The 26,868-nt window shown below is 41.2% G+C and overlaps 1 protein-coding gene across 1 annotated transcript in view; it reads left to right on the top strand.

Annotated features, from left to right (window-relative positions):
• Nucleotides 1-26,868, top strand: part of ATRNL1 (attractin like 1) — a 494,725-nt gene that overhangs the window by 29,896 nt on the left and 437,961 nt on the right. Inside the window, exons 5-9 of the mRNA XM_080912593.1 lie at nt 1,222-1,430; nt 9,628-9,802; nt 11,745-11,832; nt 13,545-13,800; nt 15,989-16,172. Coding sequence (XP_080768719.1) covers nt 1,222-1,430; nt 9,628-9,802; nt 11,745-11,832; nt 13,545-13,800; nt 15,989-16,172 — 912 coding nt within the window. The remainder of the gene's footprint in view (nt 1-1,221; nt 1,431-9,627; nt 9,803-11,744; nt 11,833-13,544; nt 13,801-15,988; nt 16,173-26,868) is intronic.

The raw sequence follows: 26,868 nt of genomic DNA, 5'->3' as shown, positions 1-26,868 counted from the left end.
TTGGTGCTCTGGTACTCCACCGGATCTATTGGCAAGGCTTTTTTACTTTCCTATTTTTTATTTGACTTATTGAATTTTTACTTCCACAATTTCTGTTTTATTTTTCCAATATTTTTATCTTCTTGCTGAAGTCTTAGATTGGCTTCATATTTTATTCAGCTATTTGTATTTGTTTGGGAATTGGTTTTTCCTTTGATTTTTTTCAGCATGTTTATTTCATTTATACTCATTTAAAATACTTTATGTTAATTTTATTTAAGCATATGGGTGGGGTGTGTGTGTGTGTGTGTGTGTGTGTGTATCATATGCATGCCTAGTCCCTTTAGTGGCCAGAAGAACTGGAGTTACAGACAGTTGTAAGCCAGTATGTGGGTGCTGGATATTGAACATGTGTGCCCTAGAAGAATAGTCATTGGTCTTTATCACTGAGCCATCTCTCCAGTCCCTTACCATGTTTAATTTCACTAACCCTTTATATCTAGAAGTCCAGGGTGAAGTAATGGGAAGTGCTCTCTGATGCTTTTAGAGAAATGGCCACAGAGTCATTTGTCAGTTTTTTCCCTTTTCTTCAAGAAGATAAAAATTGCTAATGGGAAAAATTTCCACCAGGAATATAGTATTTGAAATGCCTTTGAACCAGTGATTTATTGTGGAATTTCTTCATACTGTAACATATTCAGATGTGTATGTAGGAGAAGTAAATGTATCCCAGAATGTAAGCAGTCAAGGGCTTTAAAACATGTCTTCTGTGGCTCTGTAAGTGGTGGCATGTGCCTTAAGGTGTTCAGGAGTTTAAAACGTCTCTTCTTAACATAGATATTCAGAACATTAACTCAGGTCTTTATAAACATCACGCCTGGAACTGTTCAGTTGCTTCAGCAGTTGGGGGTCATCATTGGACATCAGAGTTTTGTTAGCAGGAGACATCTAGAGAGTGAACTAAGACTCAGCAAATAAGTAACCATGAGATGAAAGCGTGGGGGGTGTGAAATGATAGTTCCCCTGGGAGGCCGAGGCAGGAAAGCAGCCTGGACTACAGACTGAGACCCTGTCTCTAAAAATGGGGTTCAGGACGAAGATCCGCAGCCATGCTGTGAAATCCTGTTAAACTAATGAGCACAAAGGAGAGAGCGCGGCCTACCAAAGCGACCTGACGTTCATTTGGACTCCTCTTGATTCTGCGCACGAATGACATTTGAGCCTGTGACTCATATTTTGCAGAATCAATTCGTGCCCCAACAATTGCTCTGGCCATGGAAAGTGCACAACTAGTGTCTCTGCTGCAAGTCAAGTGTATTGTGAATGCGACAAGTACTGGAAAGGGGAAGCATGTGACATTCCGTACTGCAAAGCCAACTGTGGGAGTCCAGACCATGGCTACTGTGACCTGACGGGAGAAAAACTCTGCGTCTGCAACGATAGTTGGCAAGGTAAGCGTGTGGCCCTGGGTTGGTGTAGGGGCGGTGTGGAGATGGCGAGTGCAATGCTACACACATTGTAGTTTGCACACCCAAGTCTCAGGCGTTCTTGAGCTCTGGCTTTTGGGGCTGGTGGTATGTTGTGGCTCACAGTTAAGTTCTTAGTTATCTGCATTTTCTTAAATAAAATTGGGAAAGACCTGTCTACACGCTGTTTTAGGGAGTGAGTGAAGCTCCACGTTAGACTTAAAATTGGAGGCATATGATCATTATAATCTCCTAGAATCTTTTTGTTGACTCCTCGGAGACTGGATGACTTCACCTGACTTACTGTGTGGTGTGTTCACATTTACCTCATAATTGGTGGCATACCATCCTCCAGAAATAAATTTAGTTTTACAGGTATAGGATTGTTTTGAATGTATTTCTTAGGAAATGCTGACCCCTTGTGGCTATTTTTAAAACTTCAATAAATGAAACTTTATTTAGCTGCTTGTTGTAAAAGTCAGATTCCTCGAAAAGAATTCTCACATCTTTTGTCTGTTATTAAAGATTAGCTTTAAACCACGGCGAAGTGCTTTTGGTTTTTTACGCATCTGGCGTCATAGATTGGTCATTGTGGAGTTGAACTAAAGGATACGGATAGTTACCTGAAACCATCTGCTTATGTCTAGTTTGCTGCTTGCGTTTGCAGAGAAGCATCTTTGTGCTAATGCAGTACTTTTTGGCTGAGGGAACTTGGATGCACACATTACACAATTCAGAGGCACATTAAACACTGGTCAGCAGTGGAACAGTTTTCTCTGATCCAACTAAGAGCACACTATACCAGTGATTTCTTAGCAAAAAAGATTTTATTATTGATAATATATATTATTTATGGTTATAACAGGTGCAAGGTTTCAAATGTTTATTAGTATCAGGGCTGTGTATTTTAAGTAGTTAATCACTTGCAAATTTTGTGTCCTTAGACAATGCTTTGAGTTTTTTCCCCACCTTAAAATTTTAAACCAAAATATTTTCATTTTCCATAGTGATAGTTCAATGTAAATAGCAGTTAAAATACAGCCAGAGAAGTAAAATATGGCTTATATACAGTGCTTTCCACTCGAGACTCATCTAGTTCTGACTCAGCATGACAGACCTGAGCAAAAGATACAGGAAGTCTTTCCCACATTAGCAGAGCTCCCTTATCAGCAACGTTTGCCAGAATGGTCTGTCTCTTAAAACTGGCGAACCTACACCAACAGATAACTGTTACCTAAAGTCATAGTTTGTATTAGAGTTGTGTTGGTTAAAGTGCCATGGCAGTATAACACAATTGTCTCTCTGACTGCGAACTCCCTGGACTCGCTGTTGGCAGCCAGTGACCTTCCTGTCTCCATAGTTTTGGTGTGTTCTGAGAAGTGTCCCATTATTCACTAGTGAGGATGGGTGTGCTCTCCCTAAGTGATACAATCTTGCTACCATGGTTGTATATGTGTGGCCTTTTGTTGATGGAAACATTGTTTCATGATGCTTGACCGTAGCAGAAACAAATTAGCATGTAGTGTTAGTGAGTAGCTTCTTTTGCTTGGCATTCTGTGTTCAAGTTTCTCTCCTGTGTTCCAGTGTTACAGCTCATCTCTTTTTAGCATGAGCAACGTTCATTGTGTAGATGTACTCCAGGTTCCCTGATTTATTCGGACCTCTTGGTTGCTTCTGATATTTTCATACAACATAATTTGTTTATTTATCTTTTGAAACAGGACTCACAATATAGCTCAGGCTGGCCTGGAACTAACTCATCATGTAGCCCAGGCTGGGCTCAAACTTGTGGTGGTCTATCACAGACCCTGAATATATAGAATTTTTAAAAATATTAAGTCACATTAGGAAAAAGATGTTTTGGAAAACATTTATATCTTAAATTTATTTGTAATAATCGGATGAAGAAAATATTTTTAAAACTATATAAAAATCACAACAAATTCACGTTTTGTTCACGTGTTAAGAGTAATGAATTTCACAGGAGCCTCCAAAATGTGGCATCTATGCCTCAGTCCTAGTCGCTCTCCGTTTTTTTTTTTTTTTTTTTTTTTCTCTTCATGGGCTTTTGTTAGAGCCACAGACATATTTCAAACTTAACCGAGCAGAAGGGAAGTTGTGTTTTCTGGAAGAGACCAGTGATTATTTCCTTTTGCAGACAGAGCTCTCCAGGGTTTAGACCTGTATATGGCCTGACAGTTACATACCGTGTTCCTTGTCTAACCTCACAGCCAGTGTGACACCACGGGCAGTGCGTGTGCAAAGGGGTGTCCGTGCACGAACTAGCTCACCTTGACGTTCCTCCGGCAAATGCTGACAGCTGGAGTAACCAAAGCACTCACTGCCCACTTCGCATTTCTGGAGGTTGGATGCCTTAGATTAGAAATGAGGGAATCTGGTTCTGGGGAGGGTATCGTCTAGGCATACAGATGGCTACCTTCTTGCTGATATTTCCTCTGGCAGAACTATGGCAGGAACACACCCATGTGCATACCGTACACTTCCTCACTGGTCGAATTGGGGTTTAGGGCTCACATCTAGGATTTTTGGTAAACACAGATACTCAGTCTGTAACATGCTAGTTCTTAGAGTGAATGATTCTTATAGTCACTTCAGTTTATGAAGAAATTCATCCCAGCTCACAGGGTTATTTTAAGTAACTCAACTAATCTGTCTAGTTACTCATTTCATTTTCTTTAGAAAGATACACTTTCATTTGTCTGGGTCCTAGGATGAAAACTCTGTAATGTATTAAACTGTTTTCATTTATAGTATTCTGTTTGTATGTGGTGTATGCATGTGTTCCTGTGAGTATGTGCATGTCTATGTGGAGGGCAGAGGCCAACACTGGGTGTCTTCTGAGACTGCTATTTATTTCTTTGTGGTGGGCTAGGGGAGACCTATTCCTGCACTGGAGCTATCAGTGGGCTAGACATGGAGCTCCAAGGAGCCGTTTGTCCTTCCCCACAGTGCTGGGTTGATGTGGATGTATGCCATCACAGTCAGCTGTTGGGTGGATGCCTCAGGCTCGGGCAGCAGGCACTTTACCTGAGCCGTCTCCCTGCTGAAGTATTATTCTTAAGGACTAACACTATAGTGTCATTTCCTTTTTAGTAAGTAGACACTTGATAATAGCTCTTGATTTAACCATCTCTTTTGTAACCAAGTTTAATGCATTTTATTAATCCATAAAATTTGCATTTGTGAATTATACCTGAAGGTTGGACATACTGTTTCGGGATTCTGTGAGCACGAGACCAGACTAATAAAAAGGGCAGTTTGGTTTTTGAATGTTCACTGGTGTGCTTTCCTTTCTGCTTCATTATTTTAAATGTCTGTGTATATAGCCTTGATGGCTGTAACGATTAGAAACAGGTCGTTAGGATGTTAAAGTTACTCTTTTCTATGTATATGTATCTTGATAATGCCAGCGATTCTCAGAATGGGTGCTGCAGGAGCTCAAGGAGAAATGACCCTTTTCTGCTCCAGCCACTTTGGAATACTTTCTCTATCAAGAGCCCATGTACAACTTTATTTTAGCCTGGTTACACCTCAGAATCAGGACACTAGGAATTTCTGCTTAAGCAGACAGACAGACAAGACAGACAGACAGGCAGGCAGACAGACAGCTCTCTCATAATGACATAATTTACCTAAATTGTAAGAACCACATTCTTAGAACGGATGTAGAGTGGTTATTACCAGTCATGTGATTGTCGTTTTTAAAGGTAGGTATTGTAATAGTTTGAGAGCATCTAAAGCACACTGAGCCAGACATAGGACTTTGGGAATTGCTTCTGTTAGCCGTGGACACACACAGAGTATGTTGTCTATGGTAACGAAGCTTTTCAGTGGAGTTGGAAGATAGTACTCTTCAAAGACGTTTTCTAACCTTGCTTTTTTCCTCCTCCTCTTCTTCTTTGGGAAATTTGAAATTTCAGTATATATGTTAAATCCTAAGTGGAAAAAATAGTGGATATAGCAAATTAATATAGGTATGCTAAATGATATAAGAAAGGCACGGTAGGAATTAATTTCACTTTAAACATGTGACCAATTATTTAGTTTGAGCAAAACAATATATCCAATGTATTAGATGTATAATCTTGGAGTTACTATACGTTTTATTCTTATAAATGGTTGTAATGAAGTAAATTTTGCAATACAGTGAGTCATGTGTATTTTTTCTAGGTTCCCAGTGCATGGTTATATGTTTATACAATACTGTATACATTATATAATTACCATTTCAAATGTACAATGAAATTATTGTAACAATGTACAATCTTAATTAAAAAAATTTTACTGCTACACAATGGTAACAGTCACTTGTGTTGTTACAGAGCCTTTTTGCTGGTGGAGGGTCTTGCTCAGTTTTATGGCTGTGGTCTCTGGTAAAGGCTGTAGTAGCCGGGAGAGGTCAGACTGCATATCAATCTGGTCAGTGTGATCCTGGTTAATAGCATCTTAACTGAAGAGAACTTTGCATCTGTGGTGTCCACCCTCCTGAGCCCCTTCACTAACCAAGCGTATTCCAGGTTTTATCATCCTGAAGTGTCTACAGCACTTTGTCAGTGGATTCTGTATTGGGAACACATTTTTCCTCATCACTTGGAGTAACTCTTGCTTGATTCTGTCTCTGCTTTGCTTCGAGTCCTTTTGTTGTCATCCTGCCGGATCAACAGTCGCTTCTTTCTTTGTATCAAGTCACCTAAAAGCACGCATGGGATTGATAGTATCTCCCTTCGATCCCTTTCAATGGTATTGTGACCTTCTTCCATAGTCTGCGATCCGCTTACCACATCAGAATGGTGACAAAGCCTTTGAGGCACATTTCCAGCTTGGTCAGTGGAATCATCAGCCCTGGATTGCTTGCTGCTGTCCAAATCAGCCTGGCTGTTCTCTCTGTGGAGCTGTCTCCTCCCCACCCCCACACTCTATAAAGCATAGCCTCTGCTACCCCTGCTTGTCTTCCCCCACCCCCACTCTGTAAAGCATAACCTCTGCTACCCCTGCTTGTCTCCTCTCCTTCCTTACCTCTCTCAGCATTCAGAGAATTGAGCAGAGTGGACGTTTACGGGGTCTGCACTCTGCTGCTAGGTGGGCTTTATTCAAAGGGACGCTGTGAATGGTTTGCTCTTCCCTTCAGAGCCCAGAGCTTTTGCTGTTAGCAGTAGGCATCTCACCTGACCTTTTGTTCTCTGGGGAAGCACTTCCATCTCTTATAAACAGTGGCGGTTGATGGAAGAGGGCATGGACTTTGGATTTAAGTGAGAGGAGCTGCACTTGCCCATTCGTCCTGACGTGTAGAAAGCAGTGTGTTATTAGCAGGCTGTGTTTCAGTACTGTGTTGTCTTTGGTCATAAGGGGATTTAAGGAAAGGGGGAGAAGCAGTCAGAACACATGCTTGTCAGTTAGTGACAGGAGGCGCAGAGCAGCAACAGATGCATGACAGGAAGTGCAGTGCAGTGACAGGAAGCACAGCAACAGGAAGTGAATGTAGCAACAGGAAGTGCAGTACATGACAGGAAGTGCAGTTAGAGTGTAGTGTAGCAACAGAAAGTGCAGTGATAAGTGCATAACAGGAAACACAGCAACAGGAAGTAAAGTGCAGCGACAGAAAGTGCTGTGACAGAAATTGCAATGACAGAAAGTATGCTGCAATGACAGGGAAGTATAGTACAGTGACAGGAAGTACTGCAACAGGAAATGAGTGCAGCCACAAGTGCAGCTATAATTACAAGAACTGTGCAGCCACAAGAAGCACAGTATAATCAGAGGAACTGTAGTGCAGCAACAGGAACTGCAGTAGTGACAGGAAGTGTAGCAACAGGAAGTGCAATACAGTAACAGGAGTGTAGTGCAGTGACAGGAACTGCAGTAGAGTGACAGGAAGTACAGCAACAGGAAGTGCACTACAGTAGCAAGAAGTGGAGTAACAGGAAGTGCAGCAACAGGAACTGCAGTAGAGTGACAGGAAGTGCAGTAACAGGAAGTGCACTACAGTAACAGGAAGTGCACTACAGTGACAGGAAGTATAGTAGAGTGACAGGAAGTGTAGTGCAGTGGCAGGAAGTGCAGCAACAGGAAGTGCACTACAGTGACAGGAAGTATAGTAGAGTGACAGGAAGCTCAGTAACAAGTGCAGTGCAGTGACAGGAAGTGGTCACAGGAAGTGCAGTGACATGAAGTACAGTGACACTGGGTGTTGTGACAGAGACATTGGTCACCTCATCTGCATCTTATGGATGAGGACATCTAATTTTAGTCACATGAGTCTGGATAAGAGACAACTGTTGCTCAAGTTTTAGACGATTGGACATCATTCTAAACTAATAATTGCTTTTACTTTATGAAGCTTTTATAGTTTCTAAATAGTTTTTATCTTACTGTACTTTATTTTCTTTGGTGGATGGACGAGGTTACCTACTGAAGCCAGTTCAGTTCTTAATAATATGAACCTTATCACGTTTAATAGCTTGTAATTTATAAATGTCTTTTGTATACTCTTGCAAGATATTAAAAACTCTTAATAGCATTTGTGAATAGATTTTTATTTCCACTCTCTATATGAAAGCTTGATGCTGGGCAAGGCGAACAGATCTAAGGTCACATGGTAATGGAGTAGGAAGTGAGGGTGCTGTTTTCCACTTTAGTGTTATAGAAGCATACTGAAGGAAACATGAAATTTCGTGTTATTTAACACGTGTTTTCAACTTTATTTTAAATAACAGAGATACATGTACAGAGTTTTAAAAGAACTATTGCATAAAACAATATGAGTATATTTTTGTCAGTACTTGATTTTTTTTAAAGGTTTGATAGTATGCATTGAAATCTTACTAGTTACCATAAGCATAAAGTACATGTAGAACAGAATGTAACATGGAAACAGTCAAAGTTTTCTTGGTGTGTAAAGATTAAACATAATGATTTTTAAATACCAAGAATTACCACAAGGCTATATTCTTAGCTCTTGAATTATTAATGATTTAAGGTCTTGGTATATCACACTCTAAGAGGGCGCTATACACTTATTTATTTATTTTTTTGAAGGACTGAGGCTTCCACTTTTTGGCCTTTCTTTCTTTCTTTCTTTCTTTCTTTCTTTTTCTTTCTTTTTTTTTTTAATCTGGTCTGTGAGTTGTTTCTTGGGTATTCAGAGCTTGCTGGGGCTAGTATCCAATTATCAGTGACTGCATATTATGTCTGTTCTTTTGTGATTGGGTTATCTCACTCAGGATGATATTCTCTAGATACATTCATTTTCCTAGGAATTTCATAAAGTCATTATTTCTAGTAGCTGAGTAGTACTCCATTGTGTAAATGTACCACAATTTTTGTATCCATTCATCTACTGAAGGACATCTGGGTTCTTTCCAGCTTCTGGCTATTATAAATAGGGCTGTTATGAACATGGTGGAGCATGTGTCCTTGTTATATGTTGGAGCATCTTTGGGGTATATGCCCAGAAGTGGAATATCTGGGTCTTCAGGTAGTACTATGAGTTTTCTGAGGAACTGCCAGACTGATTTTCAGAGTGGTTGTACCAGCTTACAACCACACCAACAATGGAGGAGTGTTCCTCTTTCTCTGCATCCTCACCAGCATCTGCTGTCATCTGAGTTTTTGATTTTAGATATTCTGACTGGTGTGAGGTGGAATCTCAGGGTTGTTTTGATTTGTATTTCCCTGATGACTAGGGATATTGAGCATTTCCTTAGGTGAGAATTCTTTGTTTAGCTGTGTACCCCATTTTTTTTAACAGGATTGTTTGATTCTCTGTAGTCTAACTTCTTGAGTTCTTTTAACAAGTTTTTTTTTATACATGATAGTATTCATTAGAACATGCCAAAATCTGATTATATTTTTCTTGTTAAGAACTTATTTGCAAGTTATATTTCAGACTTTTTTTTTCATGAGGGAAGCTTTTGGACCCTGTTCTTACTGTGTACCTGAGCTGTTAATTTGCCCACGAACTCTTGGTCTTCCTCCCTCATTCGTTTGACAGATGGTTTTAGAGCTGTGCACCACTTTGTAGGGTCAGATTATTACGCGTATTACATTTTTTAATGTGATGAACATTAGATTCTCTTCATCTGTGTAATCTGCTTTGGTAATACAAAATTGTTGTTTAATTAAAGGTGTTGCTTGATTTTTTTATTTTTTTATTTTTACACAGGCCCAGATTGTTCTCTGAATGTCCCTTCCACTGAGCCTTACTGGATTTTGCCAAATGTTAAACCCTTCAGCCCTTCTGTGGGTCGGGCTTCACATAAAGCAGTTTTACATGGAAAATTCATGTGGGTGATTGGTGGATATACTTTTAACTACAGTTCTTTTCAGATGGTTCTGAAGTAAGTATTTATTTTTATATATTTTTTTATAACACTAAGTTCTGTTGTTCAAATGTATTAATGGCTGTTTCTGAGGTAGTATATATTTGCTAAATTTGAGACTATGTGCAGTCAGTGCCCAAACTCAGTCATTTGTCACTGTGCCCTGACTTTGTTTAAAATTTTTAATCCCTGTGTAGAGTGTTTTAAATAAGTTTCATACTTCACAGGGAAGCGGTTTGCTAAGTCTGTGAAAGGAAAGGGTTAAGTTAAAGGGGAGGTTGAGGGAGGCAAATGGAGGAGTGGAGAAGGCTGTAAGCTTTACTTGTGTATGGGGCAAGTCATGGGAGGCTCTGAGCAGGCTTTAACGTATACTTTAAAAGATCCACTGACTATTTGAGTCAGAACGTAGGGCTCTTGGGTAGGAGAGTAGAAAGGAAGATTTAGCTCGAATGATATTATACAGGGAACAAGTTCTGTATACAGAAGAGCAAGAACGAGCTCTGGCCACCGTATCACAAGAAGGTTGGGAGGGAGAAGAGAAACCCACAAGCAGTTTGGACAGGAATGAGGGGTTTAGGGAAACCACCCGGGCAGTGTTTTCAGAGGGGAGTGGGTTCGAGGATCCGCTTGCTGATGCAGGTCATCAACCAGGCCAGAGAGCAGCCAAGGGTTTGATTCGCAGATGTTGACCTTTGTCAGGTTTGTGGAGTTGACAGACTTTCTGGAGTTAGTGTAAGGAAAATGGAAGCCTGCCGTGGAGCCGGGTTGGCTTGAAGGGAGGTGAGGTCACAGTGGGTTTTGTTGTTGTTGTTAATCCCATTTGACACACATTTGCTGATCTAGTAAGACAAAAGGAAACAAGCTAGCAAACACAAGGATGGGGGCATTGTTGGAGTGTTTGGGGTTCCTGGCGCTCTCCTCTGAAAGCAGCACTCTATTTACTTCAGGCTCCTGCTGGCGGTTTTCCCAAACTAAGATCCAGTGTGGAGTGTGGCCACGGTTCCAGCCTTAGCTCAGAGCCCTAACCCTTCAGATTCGCGGTGTAGAATTTCAGTTCATACACAACAGGTTCCAGAAGCCATACTTTGGTGTTACACGATACAAGACTAGCTTACTTTTATAAAATTCTGTTTACTACTAGATTTATTTTGCACAATTTAAAAGAGTTATTAGCAAGTAAATTGTCCACCCCCTACACATATATAAGCATTAATATCAAAAGCAAAAGTAAAAAGGGAAGTGGGGGAGTTTTATCTGTTTCTAAGGAAAACTGGATTTTATAAGTTGAAAGTGAAGAACTTACTATTTATAAGGTATTCAATTCATTGCAGTTATTAAATGCAATTAGACTAATTCTAGCAATGAGTGGTCTACTCAAGTTTATGTATCTGTTTAAAGCTTTGAAGATTTAGTGTTTTAAATTTTATTTTATATGTATGGGTGTTTGCTTACATGTATGTGTGTGCGCCTGTGCATGCCTGGTGCCTGTGGCAGTCAGGAGAGGACTTTGCTTCCCCTAGAACTGGAGGTACAGACGGGTCCTTTGCCTATACAGGGACTTGTAGCCATGGGGGCATCTCCTGAGTCCTGGGTATTGTATGTTAAAGTGTTAAACCTTAAGAGCAGATGTTCCTTTCCTTTTTTTGTTTTGTTTTGGTTTTTGAGAAAGGGTTTTTGTCTGTAACCCCAGCTATCCTGGAACTCACTCTGTAGACCAGGCAGGCCTCTGCCCTCCTCTGCCTCCAAGTGCTAGGATTAAAGGCATGGCCACCACTGCCCAGCAAGAGGAGACATTTCTGAACTGAAGCTTTATTGACAAGTTTTAGTATGGTCTATAAAATCGTTTGTTATGTGGCCTTCAGAATTTAAAGAGAATTTGGATTAAAGTAAAGAAGCATACACACAGACTAAGAAGTGAAAAGAAGTTTTAGCTTGCTAACGTAGTCTGCTCTGTTTTTAGTTACGATTTAGAAAGCAGTATATGGAATGTAGGTGCTGTATCAAGGGGCCCTCTTCAGAGATACGGACATTCCCTTGCTCTCTATCAGGTGGGTCTCCTGCTTACAAACATTTTGGTTGTTGTCTTAAGAATTTGTGTTAGAGAAATGGTAGACCTCAGATTTGTTTCAAGCACTCCATGAGACCAATAATAAACCACGAGGCTCACAATTAGAGCTGCTAGACCAAAGGTTCACGATTAGAGCTCTACTAGAACCAACTTTATAACATTGCTTTATGTAGGGCGTTCTTTGTGTCACAGAGAGGCAGCTTCCCCCTTGCCTTCCCCCTTGCCTTCATAGCTTTGCCTCTTACATTTATTTATCTATTTCATCCATTTTTAAAAACTCAGGGTATGGTGAGCAGTGAGGGTCTAGCCTCACTGCTTTGCCTGTGTCTGTGTTCCCACATTTCTCACTGAGTAGTCAGAGCACAAGAACATTCATCCTTTATTACCAGTGCATCGCTGAGCCCCTGGCTCTCTCGTGCTGATGTCTGTCAAACCACGCTGTCTTCAGACCTGCTTGTATCGTTTTAAGGAAGTCTCTTTGCTTGTACAGATTGGTCTGCTTTTCTGCAACCGTTGCTATGATAGGTGACTCTTAGAATGACATTTCTGTTTCTACGGAGAGTTCTCACAGAGATCGAGCTGAGTCTGTATCCAGACTTGGAGATCTTTGTCATCTCAGCGAACATCTGCTCAGCTGTAAACGTGGAGCATCTTTCCATTTATATCTCTAAATTTCAGCTGTGTTTTTATAACTTCAGCTCTGAATACTTTTGTAGATTGATTCCTGAGTACTTTGTACTTTTTGGTGTTCATTATAATTGCTTTGCTAAGTATGCAGATGAACATGCACTTTGACCTCACGCTACAATGTAACAGAACCCACTGGCTAACTTCATTTCATAGGCTCTTTTATACAGAAGGTGATATGATCTGCTGGTCGAAATTGTCTTCCATTTTGTTTTATCTGGGTCCTTATTAGTTCTTGCTTATCTGCCCTTGGTGGACCTTTTAATAGAAATGACAAAGTAGGCATCCTTATCTTATGCTTGGTCTCCAGGGAATCTCTCTTACATTTCACCATTAAGTATAATTTTAGTTCAGTGCTTTCCTTAGATAACTTATATCAAATTGAAGAAAACATCATTTTAGTTTTTGCTGAAACACAGTGCCCTATAACATTTTTGCATCACCGAAGTGAATCAACTGTGAATAAAATACTTGAGACATCTGTAAGTGTTGAAGGTATGTGGTATTTTCCCACAGTCATAAATGGTAATAAAATGCGCTTTGATGATGTACAGAGGCCCGTGTTTTTGGTGACTAGTGCTGGAAAACACTGCATTGTTGAGAATGGCAAGGACAATTCACGTAGGTAATATAATTAAAACATGACCATTAGAGACCCGGTCATTCAGGTGTTAGGAAGTCGGCGCTGTTTTTCTGATGTAGGAGCCATAAAGCCAGCACACGTTTAACACTGCATTTCTGATGTGTTTTTAAACAGAAAGATACTCAATAGAGTGTATAATGTGAACATTTAAAGTAAGATGTATTAATGCAACGTTTGGAGCCATAGCTAAGATTCCCCTTCATCACCACTGTTGGGTTCCCACCAGACTTTTTATAAGCGCTGTCTTAGGTGTGCTGCAGGCAGTTACTAAAATGTCACGCGTGAATAAAGTCTTAAAGAACCGACGCATGTTGCTGAGAGATCACTGTTTTGTTCACTGACATGTGCGTCTCAACCTACAGGAAAACATCTTTATGTACGGGGGCAGAATGGGGACAAGTGACGGTAATGTCACCGACGAACTCTGGGTGTTTAATGTGCACAGCCAGTCGTGGAGCACAAAGAGCCCCACTGTCCTTGGGCACCGTCAGCAGTATGCTGTGGAGGGACACTCGGCACACATCATGGAGCTGGAGAGCGGGGACGTTGTCATGATTGTGATATTTGGTTATTCTGCCCTCTACGGCTACACCAGCAGTGTACAGGAATACCACATCTGTGAGTGTCTTAAGCAGTGCCGTTTCGCTAGTGCTTGGAAGATTTCTTATCTTAATCTCCCAATTATTTGGTCAAAATGTAAACTTATTTAGATTGGGATTATAAGACGAATTGTGTTCATAATGGTTTTTGCATATAATCTCTTTGGTTGTGCTAAAATTTTGTCCTTTAATATTTGGGTATGTCTCTTAGCCAGATAAACATGCTCTTGTTCAAATATTTTAAGCTATGAGGCATTCCAACAGATGGTGCTGTTGCTTTGGAATTTACCTATGGACCAAAAGCTGAAATTACCTCATGTCTTTGTAGTTTATGAATTTTAGGATTTTCTTTTTTGTATCATGCTCTTTGTCTTATTGTTGGGCCTCTAGCTACTTCAAGGTAGATTCTCAAGAATAAACTGCTGGATTTTAAAAGAGATTGTTGTTTAGCTTGCGGAGGTGACCTGCTCAGTTTATCCACGATTTTCTCTATTGCTGTGTGTGTGTGTGTGTGTGTGTGTGTGTGTGTGTGTGTGTGTTTGTGTTTCTAGAATACCCCACCCTCCATTCCTTATGACATTTTCAAATAGTGGTAATTTTTGTTGTTATTGCTAATTTTAATTTGTCCACAAACATTCATCTTATAGTTGCTGTTTAAATATTCTTATTTTTTGATATCTCTAACTAATGAGCTCCAGTTCTTGGCTTTTATGTGACCAACATAGGTGACCTTGCAGAGTTTGAATGTAGTCTCAGTGAGACTGCTCCTTCGTGGGCCGTGTTGATAGTGAGAACCTACGTGTGAGGAAGGTGCGTTTCCCGGTCTCACTCAGATGCGACTCCGTGTGCGTGGTCAGAAGCAGCCATGCACTGGGAATGTCCAGCCGGGCTGCTTGGTAGCTCACGCATGTGGTAACCGGTAGAGTTTTGTCCTCAGTTAGGAGTAATCTGTCTGAATGGCAAATGGAGTTTTGGTGAATTAAAAAATTATCTGTAATTCAGTTTTTTTTGGCTTGTTCTACAACCAAAATACTATGTATAGATGAATTTATAATAGTATTCTTGTTTGATTTCTGTTTTCTTGTTTGCATAGAAGTGAGATGAATTAGGATTTTTGAGTTTATGGAAATCATGAGCATTCAAAAAATTCTGTGTATTGTATCAGTACAAGTTAAGATCAACTTTTCTTTCAAATTGTGTTTCCTGCTAAGATTTACTGCTGTGTCCAAGAGCCTTCAAGCAGCAGTTGGAATGCCCAGGTGTCTGATGTCAGAAAGTTAAAGAGCTCTCACCCTGAAAACCACACAGTAAAGAGCACACAACAGTGGCCAGATGTTGCTAACAGACTCCAGAGTCATTAAGTCCCCAGACCACGGTCCGGGGGGCTTTAGTGTCCTCTCATAACAGCTGCTGGGCTGGAGAGCCAGCTCACGCCAAGAGCACTTGCTTCTGCGGAGGACCAGAGTTCGGTTCCCAGCAGCCACCTGGTTGTCTGCTGCTACAGGCGCAGAGGACTGTCTTCTTCTCCCTTCAAAATGCATACCACTGCGCCTGTTTGTAGAACCAAACAATATTACAGTCAGGAGAATACTAGAACTTTAGGTTTTAGGACCAGCATAGTCTAAAAGTTTGCTCATTTAGCATGGGTTTAAGGGTAGTGGTCTGGCTGGAGAGATGGCTCAGTCGTTAAGAGCACTGACTGTTCTTCCAGCGGTCCTGAGTTCAGTTTCCAGCAACCACATGGTGGCTCACAGCCATCTGTAATGAGATCTGACGCCCTCTTCTGGTGTGTCTGAAGACAGCAACAGTGTACTCACATACATGAAAACAGACGGCCCTGTCATTTAATATTTTTCTCTGTTATTTTATCACTAGCTTATTCAAAGTTTGTCACATAGAAGGTGCTGATATAAATTTGTATATAATTTATACTTTATTTTATTAAGTACTATTTTTGAATAACATAATAATATCAGTAAATTTTCTCCTACTTAATAAATACAAAACTTGGATTTTCAGTTTCAGAATTTATTATGGGGCACACGGGACACTTCCTGCCTTATCCCCACTGTAGCTTCTTAGATCAGTACCGGTGTCAGGCAGCGCTCTGTGCTCACGGGAACGTGCCATGAGGGTTAACTGGCGGGTTTATGGTGTGGTTGTCACATTGCTGCTACTTGAACATCATCATTTATTTTCCCCACTAGCGTCAAACACTTGGCTAGTTCCGGACACTAAAGGAGCTATTGTGCAAGGCGGGTATGGCCACACGAGTGTGTATGACGAAGTGACTAAGTCCATGTATGTTCACGGAGGCTATAAAGCATTGCCCGGCAACAAATATGGGCTGGTGGATGACCTGTATAAGTATGAAGTCAACAGCAGGACCTGGTGAGTAGCCGGAGGGACCGATGGAGACGGGAGGTGACGGTGGCAACAGCGTCTTTATTGACATTTTATCATCCTTCCCCTTCCCACTGCTCCCAGACCCTCCTCGCCTTCCTCCCCTTCAACTTCATGTTCTTTTTCTCTCTCAGTAAAAACCCAAACCAAACCAAATCAAAACCAGCAAACAACCACCCAAACTCCCAGAAATACCCAAACCAAAACACAAGGGTCACATACAATAGCCGTGAATTCGTTTAGTGTTGGGAAACCTCTGGGAACAGTGTGGACCCAGGAGTGTGCTTGATGTGCCCAGGGTCATGACACCGCGGACACCCTGACCTCCTCTCACAGCAGGCATCAGTTGCAGACAGCTCCTTAGTTAGGGTGGGACTTTGTGCTCACTTCTTGCTGTGATTGTGTCTGGTTCAAACCTGAGCAGGCCTTGTGTGCGCTGTCACAACCCTGTGAGCCCCCATGAGCGTGAGTCCTGCCGTGTCATAATATTTTATATCTACACAGTGGTGGCTAGGTATAGAAGGTTGTGGTTGGTATAGGATGCCACAGGAAAGTTTTTGAACCTTTAAACCCTTAATGATAACTACGATGCATTGTCATGCAGCAATAATACAAAATAATAAGTTCCCCAGGTATGAAATGTATAGTTTAAAACTTCTCTGATCCCATAGAGATGCCTGCAAGCACTTCTGATACATTTGCTTTAAATCCGTGATATTGTTCACCGACGCAGTCTGAAGCTTTAGTTCCTTACGTCTGGGGTTTGCACTTGTATTTTAAAATATTTATTAAATTTACAAAATCATTTTTTCAGCTTTGTCAAATAATTTGGATGCAATGCAAAGCTTGTCATGTTAAGACACATTTTTCATTTCTTCATAACATCTGCACTGGCCTTTGCACACTCACTCATTTCGAGGTGCACACACCCACTGCCCGCGGGATGTGCTACTGAAGCACCTCCGGGTCCCCACAGCAGGGAAGGCCGTGTTCTCGCCGCAGCTGATGTCAGCATTGCCGCTGGCAAGGTAGAGAGCACAGGTGGCTCAGTGACATTTTGGTTCGTGGGACCCCAGTTAATATATTGCTTGGAATTCTCTTCAGGGCTCATCTGTCTCTTTTTGCTCAATGTAAGGTGCATCTATAGCCCTAACATTTGTTTTCTTCTAGAAACACTGTTTTTTTTTTTTTTTAATTTATCTTTTTGCATTTAGAGTTTAAAAATGCAATTCTCATTGTAATTGTTTTGTTTTTCAGAATCTGGGAAATGATGCTTTCTGCTTTAAGACAATGAGCGTGTCTGTTGACGTTGCTTGAGTGCACTTAGGAAAATTGTTTATTATGTGGTGATTTATTACCCTTTCACTCTTAGCCTATGCCTCATTTTCTGCATTGTCTAGAGAGAGCAGGGGTTGTGAGACTTCCTTTGGGAAATGAATAACAATATTCTAAACATGACACAAGAGATCAGGCCACATAATGATGCCGCTTCCTGAGGCCAAGGGCGAGGGAAATTAATACAATTGTAGTAAAACTCCCTCAGAATGAAGCCAAAGAGGAACTGCGCTTCCCTGCGGAGGAGGCAGCCATAACGGACTGGCAACTGACAGATTTTCTTGTTCTGTAATCTGTGTGCATGGTGTGTGTGTGTGTGTGTGTGTGTGTGTGTGCATGGTGTGTGTGTGTGTGTGTGTGTGTGTGTGCATGGAGTGTGTGTGTGTGTGCATGGTGTGTGTGTGTGTGTGTGTGCATGGTGTGTGTGTGTGTGCATGGTGTGTGTGTGTGTGTGCATGGTGTGTGCATGGTGTGTGTGTGTGTATGTTTTCCTGTGGTAGGCCCACACGTTTGCGCACATGCTTTTATGTGTGCATGCCTGTGGAGTTTTGAAGTTGGAGCCAGGGAGTCTTTCTCACACATCACCATTTACTGTATTTGTTGAGAAAGTGCCTCTTAGCTCAACACAGACTTCGCTGATACAGCTCGCCTAGCTGGTCTGCTTACTCTAAGGACCCTCTGGCTGTGTCTTCCACCTTTTGAGCACTGGAATTCAGGTGGGTTGTCATACCCACCGACCACAGCCACCTGGCTACACCCCCTGAGCACATCCACTCAGCCACACCTTCATCACAACCACAGACCACACCACCTGGCCACACCAATGACCACACTGACTCACCAACCCTTGGCCGCACCCTGACCACCCCTGACCACACCCCCTGGCTTTTGTTTGGGTTTTGGGGAGCTGAACCCTACTTGATAATCTTATTACTTATGCAGTAAACAGTTCTGCTTCTGTTTCCAGCAGACAGCTTCTTAACTGAAAACATGGAACCCAGAAGACACAGTGCTTCTAAATCTCTGAAAGAAAACAAGCAGCCTAAAATCATGTATCTAATGGAAACATTCCTAACAAAAGAAAACAACCACATATCTCAGGCATAGTAGGGAAAAACTAAGATAGTGTCTCGTTTTATAACTTATTTAACAAATAGGCATCTGTTTGATACCACTTCTGTGGTTTACTATTATAAGTTACTAATTTGTGATAATTTGATCTGTTAAAAGAGGCTCATATTTTAATGTCTAGTTACCAGACATTTTAATTTTCACTGTTGGGAAAGGACTGAGGCATCAAAGTTCAGGGTCTGCTCAAAGCTGCTGCACTGTACTTCATAAGCAGCTCTTATGGTAGGTCTCACTGTTCACAGGGGAAGAGAGTTTCTCACTCCTCCAGGTAGATTCTTGTTTCTGTGTTGTCCTGACTGATGCTTTCCAAAGGGCTTCACCTCCGTCATCACAGCTTTCACCACTTAACCTTGTTGAATGAGACCGTTCATGACAGTGCTTTACAGATCTGCTCTACCTGACAGTAGGAACCTGTCAGTATTTTCTGTGTGTGTGTGTGTGTGTGTGTGTGTGTGTGTGTAGACAGCTTTGTAAGGTGGCTATTAGGCAAATCACATTTAAGTTGATACTGATGACCACACTTATATGTATACGGAATACACGTCCGAGCCTCTTTCACCGAATGCTTCATTGAGTGGTTATCAAGCTGTTTATTAGATGAAATCTATGAACAACTTTAGAGGAGTTGGAATATAAAGGAAATGTGTTAATAGTGGTAGTGGTCAGAGAAGTGACTCAAGAGAGGATCGTTTTTAAGGTTGGAGAAATGATTGTGTTTGTAGCCTGGCCTGGACAGATTAAACATGTAAAAAACCGGAAGAAAGGGAGCACTTTCAAGAAAGGGAGCACTTTGCTAGAGGAGTGTTTGCAAAAGCAGCAGTGGAAGGGAGCACCAACGGGGAGCAGGCGCTTTCTGTTCTTAGCGACAGGAGACGGCAGACGGCAGGACCACACATGCAGGAAAGGCTTTGGGAACTTAGACAACGCTCAGTTCTCTTCCTTCTCAGTGAAATGAGAGTAAAGTCACTGGCTGGAAACACAAAGCCAGCTACAGGACGTTTGATTTGCAGATGATAGATACACGGAGTGATCACGTGGGAGGAGGGGGAGGGCTGGGCAGGGGAAGTGAAGGATTGTGGGAAGGATGTTGTGACTCGTGAGGAGTTGTACTGTGGCATAGGTTGTTCAGCATTTTCAGCCCTGTGTTTGGACACATGGCTTGAGTGAGCAACCGAGGTCTCTCGATGCTCTTACTCAGTCTGTTAGTCTGCACCCGGATTCCTCATTTGATTACTTAGACTACAAATTCGTGATCCTGGAGAGTGGTATTAGATCCAGTTTTACCCAGATCGCATTCCAATTTGTTCGTCTACTCATTTCTCTTCTGCGTTGATGAACGAGAACTCTCACATCGATGTATAGTCTTCCCAGGATTTCACATCGTTTCCTAGGAAAAGTTTGTTTTGTTGCTGTTGATTGTGGGAAATGGTGACTAGACTTTGTTTTGTTTTCTTTTATTTTGCTGTCTGTCTGTCTGTCTGTCTATCTGTCCATCCATCCATTCATCCCTTACTTATATATGGTGTGGATAGTGTGGATACTTTTGTGCATGCACATACTCCTGTGCACATGTGCACGCATATATACAGAGATCAGACGCTAGCATTGAGCTTCTATTTTATTCTCCACTTTATTTTGAGATAGGGTCTCTCCTTGAACCTGGTGTTTACTGATTCGGCCGATTAGGAATTGCTCTTCTCCGTCCTCCATCCCCCAATCACAGGCAGCCTCTGGCTTTCACTAGTGAGCCATCCTTTGCCCTCCAGTTTAGATTTTAATTTGCATTTTTTTCTTTACTAATAATGTAGAATATCTTCTTACATTGATTGTCATAAAGTACTTTTAAATTTTGGGCAAATATTCTGCCCATTTTATTATATTTGATCGATTGTGTATATCTCTTTGCAGTATTGGTTTATTTTGTATTCTGCAATCATGCTTTCTCAGAGTGTGAATTGCCTTTCTATTCATTTGTTATTAGTTGATAAATATAATTACATGTATATAGTCAAAGAAGCAAATTTTGTCTTTTATTAGCTGTGATTTGTATACTGCTTAAATAACACTACAATGTTTTATATTTTTATAAGTCATTTTCAAATTTTGATAACTAGTTTCACATTTATTTTTCAGTCTAGGTAGGTAAGCTTATATGGGTGAGTGTGTGCATGTGTGTAAATGTGTCTGTTTGTGTCCAGTAAGAGCTTATATATCAGTGTCCAGTAGAAGCTTCTGTTTGTGTTTCTGTGTGTGTCTATGCTGTAAGAGCTTGTGTGTGTGAGTGTGTGTGTGTGTGTGTGTGTGTGTGTGTTTATGCAATAAATATTCCCTGGGTGTCGGTTGATAACAGTTCATCCCTTTGTATATAGTGTGGAAAACATTAATAACAAAATTATACCTAGGTGATTAATATTTTCATGCTTTTTTCAAATTTTTATGGTTCGAACTTACACTTATCTTAGTGTGTGTGTGTGCATGTGTGAAGGCTGCAGTGTGTGTGTATGTGTGAAGGCTGCAGTGTCTGTGCATGTGTGAAGGCTGCAGTGTGTGTGCATGTGTATGGACTGCAGTGCGTGTGCATGTGTGCAGGCTGCAGTGTGTGTGTATGTGTGAAGGCTTCAGTATCTGTGCATGTGTGTAGGCTGCAGTGTGTGTGTATGTGTGAAGGCTGCAGTGTCTGTGCATGTGTGAAGGCTGCAGTGTGTGTGTATGTGTGAAGGCTGCAGTGTGTGTGTATGTGTGAAGGCTGCAGTGTCTGTGCATGTGTGAAGGCTGCAGTGTGTGTGCATGTGTATGGACTGCAGTGTGTGTGTATGTGTGAAGGCTCCAGTGTGTATGTATGTGTGAAGGCTGCAGTGCGAGTGTACTTGTGAAGGCTGCAGTGTGTGTGTATGTGTGAAAGCTGCAGTGTGTGAGCATGTATGAAGACTGCAGTGTGTGTGTATGTGTAAAGGCTGCAGTGTGTGTGCATGTGTGAAGGCTGCAGTGTGTGTGCATGTGTAAAGGCTGCAGTGTGTGTGCATGTGTAAAGACTGCAGTGTGTGTGCATGTGTAAAGGCTGCAGTGCGTGTGTATGTGTAAAGACTGCAGTGTGTGTCCATGTGTAAAGACTGCAGTGTGTTTGCATGTGTAAAGGCTGCAGTGTGTGTGCATGTGTAAAGGCTGCAGTGTGCTTATGGAGGGGAGAGGATAGCCTGGGGGAGTTGGTTCCCTCTTCATACCACATGAGTTCTGGGATTGGACTCAACTCTATGGGTGTGGCAGCAGTGCAGAACCCTTACCCCTGAGCTGTCCCTCTGGACCCTCGTATCCCTTTCTTAAAGCTGCATCTGACCATGAGCCTTGTGTCTTTACCTCCAGCAATGTAGTTTCTTATAGCTGACGTTGAGAGTGTGGGTGTCTTTGTTCTGGAGCGTGTGCAGCAGAACTGTGATCCTGGCCAAGGCCCCAGGAAATGGTCTCTGCTTTCCAGCATCTAGTGCATCCTGGGCTTTCTTTCATGTAACTATATCCTTCTAACCTAAACTCTGTTTATATGTGATTTGCTTTGCAAAGACTCCAGTCAGTGAATTTAGTTCATGTGAATCTAATATTAATATAACTTCATTTATATAACGTAAATTGTGACTTCATTTTACCATAGAACAAAACATTTGCAGAAACTCCATTTCCAAATGAGGTCACATTTTAATGTGAAGGGATCTATTAACTTCGGGGAGGGTACTATACATCCAGTGAATACTGCATTTTTTTCTGTTTTTATCTTTCTGAAAATAAGACTAATGTTTTATGTCAGGGTTGCTGATTTTAGTAATTATCTGTGTAAGTATTTTTGTTTTTGCTAAAATGCTTTGTAGGCATCTCCCTCAGTTCTCAGACTTAAGGAAACATTTTCAGTGGGTCTCCAGAAGGAGCTGTGTGCGTGTGGGTTTTGTGAAACCAGTACTCGGGTGATTTAATAATGCCCACACTACAGAAGAATGAACTTAGATGCATATCTCTTACTTCATACAAAACCCAACTTCAGACGGATCAAGGGCTTCAACGTCAACTTGAAACACTGAAGTTGCTGGAAAGAATCGAGGCGCAGGAAGATTCTGAACGTGGCTCCGTCCGCTCAGGAACCACAGCCAACAATTGACAAATGGGACCTAATAAAACTAAACTGCTTCTGCACCGCAAAGCAAACAGTCGACCACGTGAAGACGAAGCCTGAGGAGTGTGGGAGAGTCCGTCAGATATAAGTCTAATAGAGGATTAATATCAGGATATACAAAGTATTAAGAAACAAAAAAAAAAAAAAATCAACTAAAAAAAACCCAACAACTAAAATTGTGGATCTGAAGAGAGTTTTCAAAAGGAGAATTAAAAATGGCTGAGTTCAGAAGTGGCATCCTCGGCGGCTAGAATACGCAGATGGCACCTGCTCTGAGGTGTCATCTCGCCTTGGACAGAACGACCATGATGACTAAGACGATGACGACGACAGCAGCACCTGTTGGTGAGGCTGCGGGCACGGGGAACCAGCCGGGGCAGCCGCTAGAGACCTATGCAGAGAACCGGTTGTCTGAGTCCCCAAACCAAGTCTATCCTGAGACAGCCCTGCTACTCCGTGTCAGGTCCCTGCAGGGCTCCATGACTTTCCACGCACTCTTCCTCAGCTCTGCCCACTGCTTCTCTAGTTGCAGTAGCTACTCAGTGGAAATAGCCCAACTGTTCTCCAGCTAACGAATGGTTAATGACAGTTAACACTCAATGGCATTCTGTTTAGTTGTAAAGAACAATTAAATGATATGTGCAGGTAAGTGGATAGAATTAAACAATAGCTACACAGAGTGAGATAACACAGAGCCACAAAGACAGATGGTACATGTTCTTTCTCATTTGTGGATCCTGGCTCCAAGTCTTCAGATATCAGTATATAACCCAGAGTCACTGTAGAAACCAGGAAAATGGAAAAGACCAAGAGAGCGGAGGAAGAACTCTAGAGAAGAGGGTAAAGGACACAGGTGCTCTGGAGGGAGTGTGGTGTGTGAATGTGTGTGTGTGTGTGTGTGTGTGTGTGTGTGTGTGTGTGTGTGTGTGTGAATGTATGTGTATGTGAATATGTGTGTACATGTGTGTGGTGTGTGAATGTGTGTGTGTGTGTGTGTGTGAATGTGTGTGTATGTGAATATGTGTGTATATGTGTGTGAATGTGTATATATGTGTATGTGAATGTGTGTGCTTGTGTATATGTGTATTTGTGTATTTATGTTATGTGTATGTGTGTGTATTTGTGTATATGTGTGTGTGTATGTGTGTATGTATGTATATATATGTATGTGTACATGTATGTGTATGTATGTATGTGTGTATGTGTGTTTTCATGTGTGTGTAAGTGTGTGAGAGTGTAAAATTTAAATAAAGTTATATCATTTGGGGTTATATGATCCCCCAAGAGACAGACTATCTAACAAAAGCCTCAGGGCCAGGCAGTGGGGCACCTCATTTTGGCTTGTTGGTCAGAGACTCCAAGAGATTCTCAAAACCACAAAGGATAGCCATTGTGCCTGCTTTCCTCTGTGAACTAAGGTGAGTCCTTGTAGTTAAGGTGCTGAAACTTAGGACTTAGAAGTATCAGCTGTATATATCCTCGAGACCTCCTTGAAGACTAGCTCTCATAGTAACCAAGGTTGCTGTGTAAGCTGCCATGGGAAAAAGCAGTCAGTAGTCCTACCCAGTTGCAAAGACCAGGAACCATATGCCCAGCTGTCCAATATAGCCACAGTAATGTAATAGTGGCACATATATTGTTGGGGTAACCAGCAGCTAATTGGATTGGCGGCCCTAGTAACACATTACCTCCAGGACAGCCACACCTACTTCAGCAAGGCCATATCTACCCCAACAAGGCAACATTTACTCAACAAAGCCACACCTACCCCATCAAAGCCACACCCACTCAACAAGGCCGCACCTACTCCAACAAGGCCACACCTCCTAATCCTTCTAAATAGTTCCACCCTGTGATGACCAAGCATTCAAATATATGAGCCTTTGGGGGCCATTCTTATTCAAACTACCACAGAGGCCACTGCAGAAATCAACTATTCAAATTTAAGAGAATAACATAAAGTCTGTTACCCAGCCCCAATTGACACATCGAAACACAACCCTTACACCTAAGGCTCAAAGGGGGCAGAAAGATTAATAGCCAGAGGGGCAGATAGTCTGCTATGAGACAATAACATCTGTTTATGTCACGGAAGCTCTGCTTTTGAACAAGATCTGTGTGATGACATCATCAGATGACATGGCAGTGTGGATGAGAATCTTGCATACCCATACATGAACTACAGGCAGTTAAAGACTGCTGAGAAGGCTTGTCTTCTCCAAAGATGAGCTACCTGATTGCTTATTTAGTCCCAAGAGGCTAGCCTTACATACACGCAAGCAACACTGTTTGAATTCACAAGGTCGTGTATGTATACAGAAGTGTGTATTCTGTGAGATTCCAAAATAATCAATAAAAATATCAGAAAATATGGTGGGAACAAATCTTTATTATTTGTTTTTTGTTTTGCTGACAGCTTTTAACAAAACCCCTTTGAGAGTTTGTTATCAAAGTAATTTGGCTAATTATGATTTATTTTAGTAACCCAAATTAATATTAGTCAAATATTACTATTGGTTTCTTGTTAGCTAATATTTTGATAAGCAACTAAAAATCTTTGTTAACATGAAATAGAATCATGCTTTTAGGATTTTTTTCATATTAATATTTTGGTGTTAAGGCTATACTGGATACATAAAATTATTTGGGGTGTATTCTTTTTAATGCTCTAGGCCACATTTTTAAAACCAGACTTATTTTTTTCATGAGTAGTTTTTAATTACAGCTTTCAAGAGAATTAAAGGTGACTTTTTATGTATAGAATTTTAACAATGAAATATGTCACAAAGTGGTTATAAGAATGTTTATATTATCTCTATGTGACTCAGTTTTTATAATAAGTATTTCAAAGAATCGATCTGTGAAATAAACATTATTCATTAAATCATTAACAGTATTATTCTTACGGTGAAATACCTTTTAAAAGTAAGAAATGTTACAGAGTAACAGTCTTATTGTGACTGTCTCCCTGTGCTCTGGTCTAGTTTACCATCTGTTCCCTTCTGTTACACTCTTCTTACTTTTCATGTACTTTTACTTTTATGTAACTTTTAAATTCCACACATGGGAAAGAACATGTGACAGTTGTCTGTTTGACATGATGCTCAGTGTGGTACCCAGGCCCCGTTGACACATCACAACCCAGCCCTTATACCTAAGGCTCAGAGAAGGGGGCAGAAAGATTAATAGCCAGGGGACCAGGATGTCTGCTGTGAGACTGTGACATTTGTATATGTCAGGGAAGCTGTACCCATGAAATCTAAAATGTATGGACAAGATCTGCATGGTGACATTATCAGTTGACACGCTGTGTGGATGAGAAATTGTATAGCAGCTCACCCATAGGTGAAGAACCACAGACAGTTAACTTCTGATCTTAAAGTTACTCTCTGGCCACCTCCCTGCAAATAGCATTTTGTCTTTCATACCGCATCCGGGTCCTTGAGTGGACGATTCTCAGTGCACTCGCAAGCGTGAAGACACACAGTGGTCGAGCAGGGTTATGCTTAGCATTGCCTGAAGTGGCTTATTGCCTTCTGAGGGGCTGTCCTGGTCATTCTTGCATCAATGGATGTGAGACCATTAGTCTCCATCCTCGTCAGCTTTTAATAGTGTCAGTTTCAGTTTTAGCCACTTCAATAAGTTGTACTGAAGCCTCCCCATTACTTTCCTGTGCATTTCATGACCACACGGAGTGATTGTGTAATTTTTATACATGTATTTGTCGTCTGTGTGTTTTCTTTAGTCACATATGGGGCAGTATAGTTTTCTTCTTTGTTCCATTTCATTGTGTGATTTTGAAACCATTCCTTTGTTTTTGTTGCAGTGTTTCTATGACATGATGATATTTTGTTGCAAAATTCTTTGTGACAGTTTGTGGCTTGCATTTTTATTTTTTGAGCTAAGACCTTCCTCATCAATAACATTACCTTTCATAAAACAGAAAAATTGGAATTAAGGCCTCAGCAATTCATTTTCATGACTTGTGCTTTTTGGTGTTTATAAAGACTTCACCATCAAACTCACTTCCTAGTTTTCTCCCATGTTATCCTCTAGGGGTTT

The sequence above is a fragment of the Micromys minutus genome (assembly GCF_963924665.1).
Source record: "Micromys minutus genome assembly, chromosome: 2".
NCBI classification, from domain to species: domain Eukaryota; kingdom Metazoa; phylum Chordata; class Mammalia; order Rodentia; family Muridae; genus Micromys; species Micromys minutus.
Note: the sequence above shows the minus strand (reverse complement) of the source record. Positions and strands in the feature narration are given on the sequence as shown.